At 47.4% G+C, this 21,825-nt stretch overlaps 1 protein-coding gene across 5 annotated transcripts in view; it reads left to right on the top strand.

Annotated features, from left to right (window-relative positions):
- Positions 1–21,825, top strand: part of LOC119466438 (E3 ubiquitin-protein ligase wwp-1-like) — a 66,851-nt gene that overhangs the window by 15,783 nt on the left and 29,243 nt on the right. For 4 of the 5 annotated variants that reach the window (XM_037726953.2, XM_049669904.1, XM_037726961.2 and 1 more), the window contains 2 exons: positions 14,067–14,444; positions 16,562–16,859. In XM_037726953.2, coding sequence (XP_037582881.1) covers positions 14,067–14,444; positions 16,562–16,859 — 676 coding nt within the window. The remainder of the gene's footprint in view (positions 1–14,066; positions 14,445–16,561; positions 16,860–21,825) is intronic. The other variant, XM_049669918.1, reaches the window with a different exon arrangement.

Here is a 21,825-nt window from a genome sequence, read left to right as displayed (position 1 = left end):
GGTTAGGCTGATTGGTCAAGTTAGAATTATCTGGCGAAGGCTATTTTAGAATCGAAATAATAAAAGTTCGGGCCTATAGAAATAGATGGGTTCTGGTCGGGACCTTCGGTCGGGATCGAATTAACCGGAGTCAAATTAATGGAAGCTTAATGTATACAGTGGAATCTCGATGATACGATCACGGCTAATACGAATTTCTGGATGATACGAGTTTTTCTGAGGTCCTGGTCGAGCCCCATTACTTTGCAACATGCTAGAGAACGGCTGTTACGAATCGATTTTCGACCTGCGTCGGTTGATACGAATAAACGCCGCCCCACCGACGGCCGCGAAAGAGAACAGTGCGCAGTCACGCGAGCTTTCCCTTTCTCTATTGGTGCGGAGGCGCGGATGCGGCGCCGGACAGCGCAGAAGCTGCGACTGGGCGCGAGGTGGCGCTTTTTTTGCTTTTGTGCTTTTCTTTTTGTCTCTTCGCTCGCTGCGGCGGCCGCGCTTCCCCACGCGCGGCCGCCGCAGCAAGCGAAGGTTCGTGCGGTCTATTGCTTCAACGGAAACTGTGTGCGGTGTGCGCGATATGGTCTGCGCGACAACACCGACAGCCGGCACAGGCGCAAGTACAAGAACGCATTTGTTGGCAGAGTAGGAGCCGCCCCCACTCCCTCCCTCCTGCGCTACCTTCCGGCTTTGCTCCTTTTGCATGGGGAGATTGCGTCACCAGTGACCCTTGCCCTCGGTTGCAAGATACGCATTCGGCACCGCAGCACAGCGTCACCCCCCCCCCCCCCCCCTCCCTCCCTCCCATACTCCCACGGCCTTTCGCGCAACGGAAGTCGCGTTTGCTCTCCGCTGTGCGTTCGCTGTCCGTGAAAGCGCGCATCCCCCGCGCGCTTTCACTCGCACATACGGCGCGCGGCAACGACTTTATTGCGCTTGGACTCGTGTTCCACGTCTCATGCTCCTCTTCCGCATCGCCCTCGTTGATCTCCTCTCTCATCGGTGGGCGCACCTCGTGCTCGCTACCGCCCTTGTCGGCGAGATTTTCCCACGGAAGCCGCAATTTCGTCTCACGCGGCTACACTGTAAGCGGTATGCGTATACATGGAGTTCTATGGGAGGGTAAACGGGAGTCGGAAAAGGCCGCGTTGTAGCCAGTTCTGCACTATAAACGGTTACGTTATAAGTGGTCTATACTGTAAATGCTTTTTACGTACGTGTGCCTGAGTGAGTTCACCTCTCGACTCTTTAATTTAGCTAATTTTAATTGTTTCGATGATACAAATTTCGGCTAATATGAATTTTTTTCGTGACCCCGTGAGATTTGTATCATCGAGATTCCACTGTATGTACAGTGACCATCATATTCAATCCAAATGTGTTCTAAAGGCCTGCTGCAATGAAACTTTAGGCCATGTAAAAAGCCTATTTTCAGATAGTGCACGTCTAGACTCTAAAGCAACCTACATGCAAAATTTTGTTTCATATACAAATGTCTGCATCACGAAAGCCTTGCAAAATTAGACATTTGAAAAAATGTCTACTTTTGCAAAACTGAAAAAAAAAAAAAAAACGCTGCCATTTCCACTTGCCGGAAGTGACACATAAAGTGCGCATCCTCTGTATGATTGCCGAGATTAGTGCACCACCCGCATTGCACTGAAAAACCTTGGAGGCGGCATTCCGGGACTTGCGTGATAGCCACCAGGTCACGCTTCGTCTGCTAAGGTGCTTTTGAAAGACTGATAATAAAATTAGATGATTACCAGCCCTGCAGCATTGGCAAGATTGCTTCAGTGGTATATACTACTCGATTATAACCAATTTAGCCAAAGTGAAGTTTTATTGCAGTTGGCCTTTAAGTGCTTTTTCTTTACTACTGTGGATGGTGCTGGATATTTTTAGTTGTGGTCTCTTGGAACTTATAGATTACGCACCTTCCTATGAAGGCCTTCGATGTTTGCTCCTTATAGCCTGAGTTTGTTAGAATTAAAGGAGTACTGACTCAAAAATTTGTGGCATGCTTCTTGCTTTTTTACATAGCTGTTGAATCCATAATTATGGTACGCCACCTGAATTCCTAGGTAGTGCCAGAAATAATTTGTTGCAGCACCTTTTATTTGATCCATTCAAAATGCATGTCAAATGCAGTGAGCAGTGGTCGGAATGCTGCAACGATTGCTCCAATCTGCTATATTCCATTAGATCTGCTGCATCCATGCTACAATTAGAGGTATTGCTCAAATGCTTCTCCAGAACAAGCTGCACCGTGCAATCGAGGAAGCCACGGCAAAGAGTTCTGGTAAATACCAGGTGGCGGTCGCCAGCGCCTTATTGAAAGAGAGTGCCGTCGCCTCTCCTGCCATTCATAATATTAAGTGAGCTCAAGGGTCACTGAGCTAATCCAATCCAGTGCGCACCCACGCATGTTTTTGACCCACCATTAGGAAACTTTATGCGCCATATTCACGGTTTGGACGTAGTTTAGAATGAAGTTCTGTTGGGCCTAGTAGTGCACATTCATCCCATTATGCATTGTTGTAGTGTCCCGTGTTTGTGCTTTTTACTGCCGGCAATGGCCTTGCAGGGAGAGGTGTTCCTCAACTACCAACGCGCACTTCTCGCATTCAGCGGGGTGGCTGTGTCATGGTGCACTCAGGAAACTGAAACTTAACCTTTTGCATGTTATTAGCTGCTTGCTGTGTCACGTTTGTGTGTGCTTATAATGCAGTGGATTTGTAGCTTATCCATTTTACTAGCTAGACGTCCTTAGGCCTAAAATAATATTGCTGAAATGGCCATCTTGCGTACGCTTTGACTGTATTGCTACGAGTTTCTTGTGCCTCTGTCTGGCTTGCTTTACCGCTGAAGACCCGTGGTATTTTCTTTTTTGGGCATGCTGGTTGACTCAAGGGGCGCTGCGTGATAGTTGTAATTTGTTCGCGACTGGTCCTGTACACAGATTATCTTCCTCGAGAATATTCACAATGATGTGCATCGATACTCTGTAACTATTTTTGATGCACACGAATGGTGTCCGGCTGATACCCAAACAGAATCATCATCGTTGACTGTTCCAAAATCTTGAACAAAACATGCTTGGCCATTCCCACCGACTGAGGCTCGGGAAGTGAAAAAGGAGACTGGTCATGTTATTGAAAGTGGAGGCATCACATGGTATCACAAACTAAAAGGCCCCCTCACCAGGTTTGTGCATTGCAAACAGACAGGCATCGAGCATAGAGCATGCTTTGGCAATTATGTCTGTAAAGCATGCACACCTTTCCTCTCAAAGGAGCCCTGCTTTCAGCCAGAGTGTCAAGGTCACACGCACAAATGTCTCTATATAAGACGCACTACTTGCAGAATCACCGCTTATGGCATGTGACCACATGTAAATCATTCTATGCAGAACGAACAACACTGCTACTGAGAGTGCACCGCGCAGCAAAAAGTGGAAGAGAAAAGAAAAAAAAGGAAGCATGGCTCTTGATGTAAATGTGATGCCAGTCCCTCGGCTCCGGAATGGGTGAAGGCATGGAAGAAAAGTTGCTTGTGGATACTAGTCGAGGCAGAACGAGAGAGTACCTACTTTGGCAGTGAAGCTTGCCTCCTGGCAGCTTGGTGACATGGCATTTCAATTTTATTGCGATAGCAATTATATGGACACTCCAAAGCAGATTTCTGCCGTCGGCGTCGCCGTTGCCGTCGCCGTCGCCGTGAGGTTCCGTATGACGTCAATGGAGATGAAATCATCGCCGCGCGCCACCGAACGCTGTTTGTGCGAGTGAAAGGGCGCGAGGGACGCGCGCTTTCACGGGGAATGAACGCACGGCGGAGAACAAACGCGCGTTCTGTGCCGTGCTTCCTTAAGGGCTGCAGAAGTAGGCGTCTCTTTCCTCCTTTACAATCACCATATATGTAGAGCAAACGCGCCTTCTTCTGACGCACGAAAGGCCGTAGGGGGGGGGGGGGAGGGGGAGGGAAGGGAGGGGACGTTTAGCTGCGGCACCAAGTGCCTATTTATATCAGAGGCTCCGGCAACAGTCATCAACGCCGCACGCATTTTGTGCGAACGCGGGCAAAACGCCGATGGCGTCGACAACAGTTCTGCGTGTTGCCGGTGCTGCTGCATGTCCAAGTTTATACAGCTGATAAAGCTACTATCATTACTCCGTATATCTCTCTACAAATTTGGTATCGCAATTGATGCTTCGCCTTTCAGGTGAAACTGCGACAACTTTTTTCCTATCTCCTCTAATATTGAACCAGTTTTAAAAATTGTTGCATTAAGATGCTGTCTAGGCGGTGCACTGCAACTTGCAGTATATAACCGAAACTTGCTGTGGAGCCTAAGGGGGGGGGGGGGGGGGGGGCTATAAGAGCCTGTTGGTCAATCCGGTTCTGTGGTGGAAAGTGCTGTGGATGATGGCTGTGGCTCCAAAAGCTGCTAAATTGGCCCTTCCAATTGTTCACTTTTGGAAATGCAGAGGGATACCCTCCCCCCACTTCTTCCTGTCCCATCGAGTGCTGAAGGAACTCTGCTTATGGCAGTACAGCGATAGTCTGTGTGTATGCATCATTGCTTTGGTACCACGAGTCCACCACAACAGGTTTCAATGACCAGGGGTGGGACTCCTGCGCCAATTGCACATTTTTGATACAGACGCAAATTCCTGCGCCAAACACAGAAAATTGACCAAAATTGTGCCACGCTGCGCCAGAAGGCTTCGGCAGTGGCCGCGAACAGCGAGCCGATTCATTCTTCGAAAAAGAGTGCAGCCATTCTTGTTACGCACACTGCGTGACTGCACCTCCCGCGGAGTTTCTCGTAATTTTCGCGCTTATAACACTGGACTTCTCAGGACTTCCGGCAAGTGGCAGGCGCGCGCGCGGCCACTGTTGGCTGTTGTCGCTGCTGTCAGAACGGCTAGGGCGGCTGTGTTTAGCATAGAGCTACTATAACCAACTCTAGAGGAAAAGCTGCCCATAGCCATGTTCCTACCCTATGCAGGCGCAGACGGCGAATGCGATTCAGACGAGGCACGCGGCCCCCGAGCCTCCGTCAGTATGGTAGCGCCATCTAGTTAAGCTGCCAGCAAACGCAACCTTTTAGACACCCTAAATTTTACATCGAAATTTTCTAAATGGCCATCCGATTTTTCTGAAAAATGTACGGAATTAGCTTCAAATATTGACTGTGCTACGTGTAAGTGCTTTCTTTTGCATATTATGTTGAATATTTTTAGTGCTACAAAAATGAGTCGTAGCAACATGGCGGCGCCTATGTGGTTCCCACTTTTTTTTCGACCAGCTTTTCCTATAGAGTTAGTATACTAATGTTGAATTCCAATGGCAGATCGCGAGCGCTCGGCCAGATCACGAACGGAGCGCGTCGCTCAGACTCGGATCGCTCCCACCAGCTCGCACCAAATCTGCGAATGGAATGCATGCGCTCCTGCAGGGGCACTTAGTACACGGAAATGAATTGAGAGGGCGCTGAACTAAAGGTAAAATAGAGAGAACAACAACTTAGTGGCGCAGCCCACCACACCGCTTCAAAGGAGATGCTTATAGCATCCATCCATTCATGTGCATCATCCCAGCATTCTCTGGGTTTGTTTTCCTTCTGGTATTTCGCGCAAGCATCGCACGTGTTGGCGCGCTTGTACCACCTTGGGCTGTACGGTACCTCGTCGTCCGAGTATCGCCGAACGACATCCTCGACGAACCCAATCACTTTAGGCCTCTTTGCAGGCAGGTGAAACATCACATCAAACGCCCGTTGACACACAGCAGCGTCACATTCACTGTCGGTGATGGTAGAATCATCACTGGACTGTGTCCGAGTCGGAGCTGTCACTGTCTAGTAAAAGCGCACGGCGCGTCGCAGCATCCATGCGGTCCATGTTTTCCATGTCTACTGCCCGCGACCGGAAACAGGCGACCATGACAGGAAGCAGAGGCGGGTGAAGGAAATACGTCACGCGGACTTCCGGTGAAATCTGCCGGTTTCGGCGGAGCAGATATTTTTGCTCCACAGAGCGATCCGGAATCGGCGGCTGGTCCCAATCTGCCATTGGAACACACAACTCACACTCCCATTCTGCCATTGGAATAGACTTGCTCCACACAGAGCAGAAATACTTGATCTGGATCTACCATTGGAATTCAACATAACTCAATGGTGTTTAGAGCGTACTATAATACGGTTTTGTGGGCCGAGTGGCGCAGCGCTCCCTAGCTGAGGTGCAAAACAACAAAAAGTAGGCTGAGAGCGCTGCAAGCAAGCTAGATATTTCAGAGGCCTGCGCTGCAGTGGGTGAAGCAGGCGGGCGTCGGTGTCCCTAAGGCCCGTATAACGAAAAGTTATTCTAATCTGTTTTTATGCCCATATGGGCGAGCCGTGAGCCATTTTCACCTATCACGAAGGGCTAATGGCGGATTTGGAATAAAACGTCGCAGTATTGCCCAAAAGGGGAAGCATCGATTGCAATTGCAAATTAGTAGACAGCTATATGAAGCAAGAATAGTAATTTTATCGGCCGTCTAAACTTGTAAACATGTGTTCACTCACTAAATTAACAAGCATGGTGTCATGCGTGCACAAGCAAACATGTACACATCTCACTCGATTACCGCAGAAACTCGCTGGGTAAACGCTGGAGTGAGCAAGCGCGGCAGCAGCAGCGAGCGAATTGACCTTTGCGCTGCCTCGCTTCAACGCGAACTAAGCCGCGAACAACGGCGCACATGAAGCTATCGGCACTTGCACTATGTCCCTATCGCAGATCGCTTTCAAGATTCCCACCATACGCAGCAGCCGCAGCAGTAGAACGACCCCTCTCCCCGGTGCCTTGCGTGCGATGGGAGACGGCTCGCTTCGTCCCCGCGTTCCTCTCTTTCGCGCGCGTGAGATTGAGCCGCCATCGTCGGCACACCCTCGTCGGCTCATCTCACGCTTTCACTCGCACATACAGTATATAGCGCGCGGCGATGATGTTATCGCTCCTGGACTTTTTATGGAACATCATGGCGATGCCAGAAATGCGCCTGGAGTGTCCATATAGTTGCTATCGCAACAAACACAGATTGGAATACAGTGTATACCGCTTATAACGTAAGTCGCCGGAGTCGTGATTATCTGCACTATAAGCGGTACCGCACTATAACCAAAAGAACAATTTCGAGCCCTGCACGTATGCAAAACATGTAGACCAAGCAGCCGCATGTATTGAAGAGAATTGAAGCGTGCAAGTGGGATTTTGCATCCGTTTAAATTTACGAACGTTGAAAAGTTAATGTCCAAGTACCCCCAATCTTGGCATGAAGCAGACAAAGTAATAATTTAAAAAAAAAAGTCTCAGTTTCGCCCTTAAGGCGAAGCATCAATTGCGATAGCAAATTAGTAGAGAGCTATAAGGAGTAGGGCTAGTAGTTTTATTGGCTGCATAAACTGAACACATTCGCTTACTAACTGAATTAACAAGCGTGGTGTCAACGCGCACAAGGAAACATTAATAGACTCGATGCCTGCAGACAACCAGTGTCAAAACACGGGCGTGGGGAAACGCGGCCGCCGCAGCGAGCGAAGGTTCGTGCGGTCTATCGCTTCAACGGAAACTGAGCGGCATAAGCACAGCGCATACAAAAAGGCCAGAGCCCTGTGGAGATCGCTTTCAAGATACGGTGTGCGTGACAACACCGACAGCCAGCACAGGCGCGAACGCATTTGTTGGCAGAGTAGAAGCCGCCCCCCTCCCTCCCGCGCTGCCTTCCCACTTTGCTCCTTTCGCGTGGGAGATTGCGTCACTAGTTCCCCTTGCGCCTGGTTGCAAGATATGCATTTAGTGCCGCAGCACAGTGTCGCCCCCCCCCTCTCTCCCTCCCTCCCATATCCCCACGGCCTTTCGCGCGATGAAAGTCGCATTTGCTCTCCGCTGTGCACTCGCTCTCCGTGAAGGCGCGCGTCCCCCGCACGCTTTCACTCGCACACACGGCGCGCAGCGATGATTTTATCAACCTTGGACTGATGCTCCACGTCTCATGCTCCTCCTTTGCATCGCCCTCGTTGATCTCCTCTCCCATCGATAGGTGCACCTCGTTGAGAAGCGTGCTCGCTGCCGCCCTCGGCGGCAAGATTTTCCCGCGGAAGCCGCATTATAACCGGTATTTTGTCTCATGCACTGTAAGCGGTATGCGTATACATGGAGTGCTACGGGAAAATTAACGGGAGTCTGAAAAGACCGTACTATATCCGATCCTGCACTATAAGCTGTTACGTTATGAATGGTCTATACTGTAATTTTACATTATACCAGCCCAGGGTTGATTGCGGCTCTCTTGGTCTTCGGTGACATATGGTGACACAGAAATTATGTTACAGCGTCGATTGGACCGCATAATTTGAGAACATTTTCCGCTATCGTCATGAGTGTAGGCACGGAAATATATAGTTTGATCGTTGTGCAACCGATGTTTCCGGCGTTACAGGAAAGCATGCGCCGAGCCGCCGCTCGACCCACTCTTCCATATTCTCGTACGCTATAGCTATGAACTGCGCTTCCACTACGAGCTTTCTGTTAGTTTATTCTGTGTTTCGTCGTGGTTTAGAAGTGCGCTGCCGTATTCCATAATTCCACCAAAATTCAGATTGGCCTGCTCCAAACTGTTTCAAATTGAAATTTTATCTGCTCCAAATTGCTCCAAAATGAAATTTAGTCTGCTCCAAGCTGCTCTAAAATGCAATTTTTTTCTTCTCCAAACTGCTCCAAAACGCATTTTGACCTGCTCCAGAAATTGCGCTAAAATGACTTTGGACATTCCCACCCCTGAATGACATAACGAGCCTCGTTTTTCATGTCCAAAGCCATGCTGCACTTGGCATATGTTTTGAACAGGTCCTGTAATTAATTATTTGTTGTGCTCTCAGGGAATTGAGGCACTATAGTGTAATTACTGTGTTGATGGCTATTAAATAAAGCAATAAACACAGGACAAATATTTTCTGTCAGTACTTCTATAAAGCCGCTGGGGATGTGCCTTTATTGTTCGGGTTTAGTCTGACAACGGCTGTACAACAATGCTTTAATGAAGATGTCAGTTTTAAAAGTTGTCTAGAATTTTCTGCGGGTATTACATTGGACTTTACACAAGGAATGTTTCCATTAAATGAACTCATCAAATGAACTCATGTTCAGGTTGGGTAGCCCATTCCAATTTACAGTTGTGGAACAGCTGTGCCACATTGCGACAAGAGCAGCTTTTTGCACCATCCTGTCCTAAAACGGCATTTTTGCATAAATTTGCACCAAGACTGTGCCAAATGAAGCATAAAAATAAAAGCCTCCTTCCGATTAGTGCTGCAGTTTGCTATTTCCTAGTACTAGCATGGGACGAAACTAGCCCATGGAAGATGCCGAATCAAGAAGAAGCCTTGGATAATGTCCAGTCATAGATTGTTCAGCATAGTTGTTGGCGATGCCACTTTAATAATGTCTTGTAGTGCATGTACTCAATTGCTGAGAAATTACCACGAGACAGCTGAAGACAACTGTAGATAGGTGGTGTTAGATATGGACCATTAACTGACATCCATGAAGTTCTCCGAGCTCAACCACTCGCTGTCACGTGTCAATCCTGGTGTGCAGGGGCGCGTCGACCGTGATATTGGTCTCGTCAAACTGGTTGATTATCCCCACCTCGTGCGCCCGCACGTCAAGCTTTTGTCTCCCCCCCTGCTTAACTTTTCCCGAAAGTTCAAAGGGAGGCTGGCACGGTTCCAGGCAGTTGACCCTGGTCCCGAGCAAAGCTGTTTTGCAGCTCTGGAAGGTCATTTGAGAACAACCCCTCCCTTCCAGCTAGCTGAGCGCCTACCATGTGAGGAGGAAACGCCGGACGAAGGCAGCCATCAAAGAGTAGAGCACTTGGAGCGTCGCCATTGGCCGAATATGACGCCACTTGCATGGGCCCCTACAATTGGAGGAAAATGACGTGATCCCGAGAGACAGAAGGGGTTAAAAGAGACGAATCAAGGGACATTCTTCTTGCCACGGGCCGTAGCGTCCGATTTGCTGCCGGCCGTCGATGACTTTATTACTGTTCTTTACTTTGTGGTAATACTGTAAATAATGTAAATAAACATCCATTTCCCTAAGTCCACCTCAACGTCCCCCAACTCCTGCAACCAACGACGGAAGATCCAATAGTGGCGATGGATTGAAGATGAAGTTCAAAGGATGCTTGCATAAGCTGCGTTCAATCTGGCTCAGAACTACGTCTCTTCTGTTGATATATTCTGTATATAGTCCCTCGCTCTTGCTTCCTTCCACGTAACAATATAGTTTGCTTACGAGTACGCACCCTCTTTGCGTCTCTGAACGATGGAAAGAGCCGATTCCATGGTTGTAATTTGATCAGCTTTCTCATGATGCACGGCATAGTTATGAAGCAGAGATTGTGCTAATGGACCTCTTCACTGTAATTTCAATATTGTCGTGCGCGTTGCTAACATGATCAAGTTCCCTAAATATTTTTTATTGCTCACTTGAAGCACGCCATGCGTCAACGGCTGTTGTAAGTATGAATAGTAGAAGGAGCTTTATACTGCAAATATTGCGCAGGAAAGGCCATTCTATTAAAAATAATGACACTAGTTTGATAATTTTTGCACCAAATGCCTCATTGATGCACTATCTTAATTGACTATTTCAATTAAAATTGAGACCATATCTGGTATTGTGATAGATGTATGTTGGACACAGCACCAAACGATATGTTTGCCTGTGCCAATACCTGCGCCATAAGGTCAAATGGCTGTTCTTTTTTTGTTTCTTTTTGGCTTGATCAGTAGCTGTGCCCCCAGTATTCATGAATCATTTGTGAAGCCACAAATGGTGATGCAGCAAATAATTTGAAAGCATCACTAATTACGACCTGCACTAGCTGTACTTCAGAACAAGCACCAAAATGGGCACCTCGCCAAAAACCACACAGCAGTGACCACTGCCAATCTTAGTGGGCTCGCGAACCAGTGACACGATGGCTGCACTAGTTCCTACTGCTAGCTGCAGTAGCCTGTTCTGTTAGCCATGCATCTAGCCGCTGTCTGAATTGTGGTCGTTTTCACTGCCACTGTCAAGTCCTGTGCCAGCCGTGTCCACTGGAACAGTGGTTCTCGGAGATCGAGCTAAGCACCACGCGCAAGCGGGCGGCTGAGGTGCGGGAAAGCATCTCGATCCCCAAAACCTGAATCGCTGCTATCGTTGATAGTCATAGCAGTAAAGATATGCTTATTTGTCCAGTGGTGGTCTCAAGACCCATGAAGAAATGTGCAGGAAAAGATGCTGCCTCATCTCGCAGCAAGGAGTGCAAATTTCTCCTGAATGTGTGCGGTGAGCATGCATTCTTCTGCCTTGACACGTTCATATTGTGGTACTTAAGTTGGCTTCAACGCACAAAATTGTTAAACGAAATAGCATGAATTTGGACATGCGCCCAATAGTTCCTTTCATGCACAGTTTTTTACCGTGAAGATCTGGTTATTCTCCTAGGTGTATTGTTTATTATATGCAGTAGTACCTTGTTGATACGTACTATATTGCTGGATTTGCCTGGATGATACAACACTTCTATGTGGTCTTTGTCACTTTTATCAGACACTTCTGTGTAATGAAACTTTGAAAAGCGATTGTTCTATGTTGTTTTGGGCCTGTAAGTGAGTGTAGCAGCTGGCTAGCAGTGATTAATTACAAGTTTTATGGTTACTGCACTCTTGTGGAGTGCAGTAATCCCTTTTACTACACTGTGAGATCTTATTTCTTAGCATGCTTTAACAATGAGCTTACCAAGTTTATTTGGCCTCTGGGGGCATGCCAAGCATCTCATGTTTGTCTAATGGCAGTACATGGCTGCCTGTGGTTACTTCACTTGTCTGATCTTTTGGACCATGTAAACAGCATAGCATCAGCAAGTGTAGACATAAAGCAGCCAACCTGAAAAATTGTTTGAAAAATGAGTGAATTTGTCATGAAATCTTGCAAAAACATGCATTTTTGATATGGAAACTGCAGAAAAAACTCATTACTGCTCACTGGAAATGATGAAGCACTCAGAATGTCAAAAACCAGCACGGCTCTTCAACATGGCACCCTAGATAGGGCGGTGCCTGTGGCTTGCTGAAAATCTCAAAGACCATGATCTTGGATTTATGCCATATTTGCTAACTACAACGTGCACCCTTCGTCTATTTAGGTGCTATTTAAACGCTGTTAATAGGATTGGTATGGTAGTACATGCCACTTGCCTAAAACCAATTTAGCCAAAGTGAAATTCTACCATTTATGGCCTTTCATTCAGTTAGACCAAGAAAGTGGGAAACAACACGCAGGCATTTAAGCATGCCATTGCCTAATAGGAAGCTGAAATTAAATAACTTCATTATATTCATTACTTTGTAGCGCCCACCGACGCCGCAACGCAAGATTTGCGGCGGGCTTTGGTCGGCGCTCTCAGCCGCTGCCTTGGCCCAAGCCGGCAGTCAAAGAAGATAAAAATAAAAGAAGCGCAGCGCGTGCTCGAGGTGCAAGCTCGGCACGCGCAGTGTCGTTCTAAAAGCCAGCCATGCTGCTCGTCGCAGCCGCCGCTCGTCTCGCCGCCTTCGTCTTCTGAATAGGGACGACGGCACGGCTCGTACGGCTGCCGTCACGTCCCTCCTACAACTTCGTTATATAGACTATTGTCCTTTACTGCTGTGGTGCGCACAACTTTAAACATGCAAGGAAGACTACGGCTCTGCGCCCTGCCGAACCGCCACGCGGCCGCGTATGCAATTAAATTTGAATAAAACAACAGCAAAGACTTTCAAGCGTGTGCATTGCGCAACTTTTAAGCACCTGACGCAACAGCTTTTACAACAGTGTCCTTATGTTCCAATGTGATCGTCCTTCGTTCTCGCTTTCCACCTGGCTCGCTCATATAGTCGTGAAACCGGCGAATCAGTGACGTGGTCGACGGGGACAGCTAGCATGCTGCGATATGAAAGAAGTCTGTTGTGTTCAAGCAGCACGTAGCACAGAACACGGTGTGCCGACTACGCAGCTGGGGCGGTATTCTCCATGGCTTTTGGAGATAGTTTCACTTTCGCGTGATGTTGCGAACCTGTCGAAGTGTGGGGCTGCAGAGCTTGGCACAGCGCCACCAGAAACGCTGTCAGCTGATAGTCGGCCGTATACACAGACGCATTTGGTCCGTGAAAGTGAAACTATCTTATCCGCCACTGTCTCGTGGCCCCGCGGCAGAGTTAATTCTGTCTGCTGTGTGAGAGCTTGGCTTGGCCAGCTTATGCTGGTTTCATGCAATCTTGGAGGCCACATCTAGCTGCGTCAGCAAGTGTGGTTCGCTACAGTGAGAGAAAGAGAAGTGGAGGCATTGGTTTTTTGGAATGCCGCGTGCAAGCATCATTATGGATATGTGGCACGGCGCAGCTAGGTGTGGCCTACAAGATTTTGGAGGGAGGGTGCGCCTAGCATCCTAGCTTTGCCAGCTACGTGCTGCAGCAAGAGAGAGGTGCGATAAGAAGTGCTGCTTATGCGCAGCGACCGTGCGCGGCGGTGAGAAAGGCCAGTGTTGCTCGATGGTGTATTCGACACGAGAGTTTTGAACTGCCGTGCCGGAGCGAGTGTGGAAACCACCAGAAAGTGATATGCTCGGCGCAGAATGGTCAGTACTTTTGGTTTTGGAGACGAATATAGTTCGTTATATTCATTTGCAGAACAATATTGGTTCATTAAAACGAGGTTTTAAATACATGGATCTCTATGGGGATTTCAAGGCGAATTACATTTACTTCGTTTTATTCATTATTTCATTATATCCCGTCGTCTCGTTATAATGAGGTGCAAGTGTATATATATTTTATAGCACAGGTTATGGTTGCATATTGTTAGGTGCCCTAAATTTTAAACAGAGCAGTGAACTGACTGAGCCCACTTTATCTGTCTGCTTTAGGATCCCCAGGGTCCTAACCTACTAGTGCACTTATGTACATCAACTTTGTTTACCATTTCATGCAGCAGCTCCTAAAAGCTCATCTTCTGGTTCCATCCATCAACAACACAATGGATCCGTGTCTGGCCATATGACCGTGGTAGCCGACCAAGCTGACCTTGGTAGCCGGCAGTGGGGCACACCTGCTGGAGCACGGATCCGAGTGCGCAAGAGCCATAACAGCAGTGAGCCCCCTGTGACCACAGCTGCGGCAGCACCTTTGTCTTCGTCTGCAGCAGAGGCAGCAGGTAATGGGCCCACTTCTTCTGACCAGCCGTTACGCCAAAACACCCAAAGTTCTGCAAGCAGCAGTGGGAACTCCAGGCCAGAGGGAACGTCTCAAGGGGCCCATTTTGCCATACCAAGCTCTTCATCGGCAGCAGTGGAGGAGGAGTCCCAGCTAGGTATACTGCTCAATGATCTTGCTCCATTAAAAGGCATCATGTGGTGATGTGCAGTTGAACAAACCTAGTGTGCTGCAGTGCAAATGAGTTTGGGTTTTCCAACCAGATTGACTGCACAATAATGTAATTGCTTCGGTATGGTCAGCTCACCCAAGGCTTGTGGTCATTTGCCCAGTAATGTACTAGAAGAGACGCGAGGAGTGACTACGGAGAGAGAAAGCATAGAGGAATTTTAATGTTCTGCAAGGATAAGCTGGAACTAGGGACACTGTGCAAGATAATTTTTAGTCGAAAAGCACTCTTCTCAGAAATCTACTGTTGTGGGTTCTTTTATCATTTAAGCCTATGTTAGCAAAAGGCTATTCACATCGCTGCATTGGTATGCCAGCAGTTCACTTTCACTCATTAGTGCTCGCTAAGTGAATGGCTTCAGTTTTCAACTTTGTGCTTGTGCACGATGGAATAACCATAGGGACTGGACTAGCCATAGGACGAACCATAGAACCACGTCTACCACCTTTAGAAAGCTTATTTCACAGCCATTCATCATCATGATCAGCCTATATTTAGGTCCACTGCAGGACGAAGGCCTCTCCCTGTGATCTCCAATTACCCCTGTCTTGCGCTAGCTAATTCCAGCTTGCGTCTGTAAATTTCCTAACTTCATCACTCCACCTAGTTTTCTGGCGTCCTCGACTGCGTTTCCCTTCTCTTGGTATCCATTCTGTAACTCTAATGGTCCACCGGTTATCCATCATACGCATTACATGGCCTGCCCAACTCCAATTTTTTCTCTTAATGTCAGTTAGAATATCGGCTATCCCCATTTGCTCTCTAATCCACACCGCTCTCTTCCTGTCCCTTAACGTTAGGCCCAACATTTTTCATTCCATCGCCCTGTGCGGTCCTTAACTTGTTCGCGAGCTTCTTTGTTAACCTCTGCAAGTTTCTGCCCCATATGTTTGCACCGGTAGAATGCAATGATTGTACACTTTTCTTTTCAACGACAGTGGTAAGCTCCCAGTCAGGATTTGGAAATGCCTGCCATATGCACTCCAACCCAATTTTATCAGGGTCCCCTTTGAGTAATTGACCTAGATAAACATACTCCTTTACAGACTCTAGAGGCTGGCTGGCGGTCCTGAATTCTTGTTCTCTTGCCAGGCTATTGAACATTATCTTTGTCTTCTGCATATTCATCTTCAACCCCACTCTTACACTTTCTCGGATAAGGTCCTCAATCATTTGTTGCAATTCGTCCCCATTGCTGCTGAATAAGACAATGTCATCTGGAAACCGAAGGTTGCCGAGATATTCGCCATTGATCCTCACTCCTAAGCCTTCCCATTCTCACTACCATTCAAGTTTGCTGAAAAAATTAACCAATAGAAAGGTATGAGAAGCTTTTGGAGCATGCAGTAGAGCTAGCTGTAAGCAACACTGATGTTTTGACTGGGAAGCCACACCACTTCAGTTTAGCTGTGCTTGTTGTAGAGTACAGTTGAGTGAGAGCTTGAAATGAACGTGGGAAAGGGTTCTTCCTTTTTTTTTATTTTATTTGTTAATTTATCTTGTCATTCAGTTGGGTTTAAGTTTTCTTATTTGGTCATGCTTTTATGCCTCATATTTAAATGCTGCAGGTACTACACGTAACTGCAGTTTATTTGAAGAATTAAAGAAAGTTGCCTGCTCTTATGGGGAGCAACCTGGAACAACAAAACTGGAAAAAGAAAAGGAAAACATTATGTTTGTCTGAGTGACACTTTCACTTGCATTTCTTTTATTCTGCCATTTTGCTGGTTCAAGCTTTCGTGCAGTCTTTTGCATAGATAATGTTGTTTCACCCTAATGTACCCTAGCTTGGAAGACTACTTTTTGGTGAACCTGTATAGGTTTTTTTTTTTTTCCCCTTTTTGTGTCATTCTGCAGCAGTGGGGTTTTTCTTTCAATACAAGGCAATTGCACTAACATTGAAAATATGAACAGCACATTTTCTTTGCCTCTTCACATTTGGGCATCGAGTGCATTGCAGCATACTTAACAGTGGAGTGGCACATATAGCTAACATTAGAGGCATTACTATTTAATTTTTTTTTTCTCTCGTGACTTGTGTGCAGGAGTGGGCACGGGTAGTCAGGCCTCACCATGGTCCTCGACCTCTACCATGGTTATCCGCATGGACAATGGTGGCGGGGAAGCAGGAGCCCGGTGGGCTGCCGCGGAGTCGTCTTCCGAGGGGGCTTCGAACCAGCAGAGTCGCCTGCGCAGGACTGGTGTCCCAGCCTCACCCTGTGGTCGTACAAGCCGCACGACTCCAGCTACAGTTCCAGGTGCAGCTGCAGGGGCGGGCCCTGCTGGCACTCCACCAGCTGCAGCTGCAGCGGCTTCTACCGACGAAGAGCAGTTGCCCCCTGGGTCAGTAAAGTTCTGTGTGAACACATTTATTTGAAAGTGCACAGAAGTTCGCAAACCTCTTGTGTCTTAAGAAAAACATTATTATCCTTTGCTCCAACTCTGCAATGAGTATATTGGACATAGTAAAGTAGGTGAATGTGTCAGGTACTTATGCACTTATTTTGTCATGATGTACACGGTGATCGATAACTCTATTAGCATTTCGCTAGAGAGTCGGGTAAGTAGACATCCCGTTTCAATGCCAACATGGCAGCCACCAGTAAAGGCTGTAAAGAATCTTGGGTTCTCGGTTGCTGCAGTAATACCTCGTTAAAAATTCTGATTTCACGGGACTGAAGAAATGTCCAAATTAACCGAATGTTGAATTATTGAAGGTATCGAGAAAAACAATAAACAAATGCTTATTACGTCGACACGGTTTTATTTACTGAATGAATCAGCAAATCCTGTTTCTAATTTGCACAAAAGGAGTGCGGAAGCTGCGATTCTCGTCATCTTGTGACTGATAAGCGCTTGCCGCGGCGAAGGCCTTGTGACTTCCTTCACAATGCGGCCGCAGTGCTCGTCTTTATCGGAGACCTGCTTTTCACTACCACGTGCTCCTCCCGATTATTTTTTTGCCAATGAGCTGGTCGCCAACAGATCATCCGTCCATCGCAATGTAGCCAGTGCTCTTCATCCTCGACAGCTTTGCTCTGAATCAAAACGACACTACTGTTTGCCACAGCCGCTGCGAACGAAACTTGTGGCCGCTATGGACGTGATCATGGACAGCGACCTTGTGGTTGTGAAGGCACGCAGCCGATGCATGCACCGAGTCAGAGCAAAACTACCCTTTGCTGCAACAACTGCGGACGAAACTACGGTCGCTATCGACACAATCATAGATGGTGACCGCAGTTAGAAGGTATGCAGCCCACGCACGCACCGAATCAAAACAAAACTACTGAGTTTCGATTATGCAGTCCCAGACTTCCGCAAACCATATGCGGCTTCTGGTTTCAATAGCCCTGACAGAAGGGCACGTCGCAGTCATGTGATCCAGCTGTCGAGGTTTGTGTGATCCAGCTGCTGAGTTTTCACTTGAAAGCAGGGTGACCGGAAGTCATTCTTCTGGCTGCTGTCGTCTGCTTGAAGCTACTTGTCGATAGCACCACTAAGCGAATTCGTCATCCTAGCCTCAGAGATGATGCAGCCTCAGAGTCCACGTCGCTGACACAACCATACTTGCATAGTGGAATCGCAGCCTAAGCGCATAGAAAGTGCTTGCAAAGCGCCAGTTACGTCGTACTCTTGCCCTTCGTGCCACTTAACTGCTGTAGTTAAGCTCTTTCATTGCCTGTGAAATTAAACAGAATTCCTACATGAACATAAGCAAAATCACAATCGTACCACGTCGCTGTTCACGGAAAAAGCACTCGCTGATATCCTCAAAGCTCGTGAGACCGTCTATGAAAGGCCTGGTGCGCGTCTAGAACAGAGAACATATTCACCGTCTACTAATCCTGCATGTCAAAAAGCAAGCGTTTGAACTTGGCAACAGAAGGGATGAACATATGTGAACAGCAATCGGAGAAGCTCCAATTATAGGCCATCCCAACTACCGGTGAGAAACAGCCACACAACAGTAGGATATGCTTCCTCGCACACCAGTTTGACTCAACTGAAAGGCAAAATCCACCTGGTTATTATACATATAGCAATGAGCATGACAGATTTCGTGCAACCCTTGAAGAAAAGCAAGCAGTTGTGCTTGATCGCTGTGCTTATCTCTAAAAGAAAGCATGATGACTGAAGCTGCAGAATTACATGGCTCAAGAAAAGCTCGCATGATGGCACACAAAGCACCGATGTAAGCAACGTGATAGCTGAGTGTACAATATTTGCCGTGTGGAATGCGCAAAGTTAGCAGGAGCACACGGCTTCTTTCATAACCAGGCGGCAGACGCCACACGCTTCTTTTTCTGACAGCCATTGTCTGCTAGCTGCTTGCACTTGTTCGAGCAAATGTCTGCTGACAGCTCCAACAGTCTGTACGCAGTCTGGAACTTCCGGTTAGTGATAAAAAAAAAGCGCACTTCTGACAACTCTTGGGACTAGTGGGCAGAGCTTCCGAAGCTGTCCAAGCAAAATCGAATGCAGAACTGCAGCCCCAAGCAGTCCATGACTGTCTGGGACTGGTAAATCGAAGAGGCCCACTGATCGCCGCAACAGCTGCGGGTGAAACCGCGATCGCTATCAACCTGATCGTGGATGGCGACTACTCAGCTATGAAGGCATACCTGCCAAGTCTCCCGGAGTCTCCCGGATTACCCGGAGACTCCCAGATTTGGACCATTTCTTCCGGTTGTACGGTTGAAAGGAAAATCTCCCGGAAATTGCAGTTGTGTCCCTTTTCTATCTGCGTCCAGTGCTTTGTCAGGCCACATTGGCAAAAAGAATCCAACCCAATTCAATCCAGTTAGAAGTTCATCGCACAAAACATTGTTAAGAAAGTAGTAGGGAAACTCTGTACATGCGCTATTTCGTTAAACGCGGAGCCGCTCCTTACGCTGACGGGGTTGTTGGGTGCCCTAGTGGCCCTAGTCTCATTAGGCTAGCGAGCGAATGCCGCGTTGCAACTAGCAACACTTGACTCTCCATCGTTCTCCTCGGCATCAGCCGCTCTTGCATTGCGTAGGCCTACGGTCAGTCATGGTTTTAAAAGAAAGGAGCGCTAGCGCAAAAAGTATCGTCAAGTATTTTTAATGTAGTGCTCAGTCGAAGTGACGCTGGGTATTTTGTTGATACCACAGAGCAATGCAGAGTGCGAGCGGTAATTTAACATCGGGAAATATACGAAGATGCAGTGCCGCTCGTCCTGTCGCTCTTCTAAGACGCTGGGAAACCTCATCCTCGCAAAATGTGAAAGAAATTGAATTTCTTACAATCAAACATTATCAGAAGAATTTTTGAACACCCGCAGTGGTTGCTTAGTGGCTTTGACATTGCACTGCTAAGCACGAGTTCGCGGGATCAAATCTCGGCCACGGCGGCCGCATTTGTTGGGGGCAAAATGCAAAAACGCCCGTTGTTGTGCCATAGTACGTGCCCATCCATCATTGAAGCGACGGGAGCTGCCATACTATACGTGCCTATCATCAAGGTGACAGGAACTCCCATTTATCTGGGACTAATCAATTCGACGCGGGCAACTTCAAGCAGCCCCGACCATCATCGCCACGAGTCAAGAACATGACCCGGGGGACGTCGGCAGCCGCTCCGTCTGTGTCCTGTCGACGAGGAGTCGCCAAGGGGACCACGACGAATCAATTCGATGCAGGCAACTTCAAGCAACCCCGGACATCATCGCCACGAGTGAAGGCGGCGATGCGGGTGACGTCATCTCTCCGCCCCACCTCGTTCCTGCTGACGAGGAGCCCAAAAAGGGATTTAAGGCAGAACCTGCCCTTTGTGACAGGGAGTTGCCACCAGCCGCCCCGTTGGTCTGGTGCGCTCTTACTGCTATTACCAGCTATTACCTGCTATATCTGTACATATCTGTACATACTGTATAAAGCTTTCGTCTCCTCTTCGTCTGCTTCAAGAGTCAGTCTCTCATTCCCGACCCTGAGTCGTAATACCGTGTGCCGTCCATTGGGTGCACGTTAAAGAAACCCAGGTGGTTAAAGTTCGGATAATCCGGAGTTCCCTACTACGGCGTGCCTCATAATGGCATGGTGGTTGTGGGACATAAGACCCGAAAATTTAATTAAATTTTAACGAATTTTTGAAGACAAAATTAGCAACAACGAATTGCTTGCAAAAGTGAGACCTTGATGTTCATGTGGTCATTTGTATATCTGTACATAAAATTGTAATGAAGTTCTCCTGGCAGTACTTGAAAATATAGACGTCAAGAAGGGGGGGCCCCCTGGTCGTAAAAACTCCCGGATATAGTTTCTTCGAACTTGGCAGGTATGTGAAGGCACATAACGAACATGGTGTTCTGCACGGCTATAAGCATAAGAAAAAGATTTCTAGCCACAAATTGGCACCAAGCGTTCTGGCATTGCTGTCATTCACGTACACTTTCCTCTGATGACTATGGCAATGCGGACTCCACCGCTTCGTTTTGTTTGGACGCTAGCGTTGTTCTTGCTCATTTGCAGTGCTCCGTGGTTGCCCAGCTCCGAAAGTTGTTTGAAAGGCCAAATACGTTCGAATGAACAACAGTTTGATTCCAATAAATAATGCATATGCCTGCTGGGACCAGGGGATGAGTCCGAATTTTTCAATTTTTCTAATTTACGAGGGTCAAATTAATGACGTTTTACAGTGTTATGGTTCACACATATGCTTGTATGAAAGATCAGGAGACAAAACATGCAATAATGACACAAGCAGGGCAGTGTCATTGAAAGAAGATTGTGTAACTGAAATTTGCACTGTCAAAATTTTGTTGAACTAGTATTTATTTAATTGGAGTACAGCTAGACTTGTACGTAACACATTACTTGTGTTAACATTTCTTAACAAGTTTTTTTTGCCAACTTCATTTTATAATGGATTCCTATGGCTGTAACTAACAGAAAAATTTAGCCCTTGGGTTCCCCTTATTGTTTTTACCGTATTGTAATTTATCAGTTTCTTTTTTTCAAGCATGCTGTGTATGGTTATTTAATTAATTTATTTAGAAAAGTTGTAAACAGTGATAGAGCATCATGCTCATGAATTTTGCTGCAGGCAGTGCAACGATTTTGTGGCTTTCGACCACTTCATCAGGTTGACTAGTGAGTGGATTGCAATATGTGAGTGGCAGCAATTACAGTAGATTTCCGTCAATTCGATTCCCACCAATGGTCCCACCCAGCGCCCATGCATATTGCTCATACTTTCGTTGTTTCGATCCTAAAATTGGCCTTTGCCGGATAATTCGAACTTGACCTGTCAGCATGCACACGCCTAACCCCCAGTGGTGACCCCA

The sequence above is a fragment of the Dermacentor silvarum genome, chromosome 1 (genome assembly GCF_013339745.2).
Source record: "Dermacentor silvarum isolate Dsil-2018 chromosome 1, BIME_Dsil_1.4, whole genome shotgun sequence".
NCBI lineage: Eukaryota > Metazoa > Arthropoda > Arachnida > Ixodida > Ixodidae > Dermacentor > Dermacentor silvarum.
The sequence above is the reverse complement of the archived record's forward strand: the minus strand, read 5'-3'. Positions and strand labels throughout refer to the sequence as shown.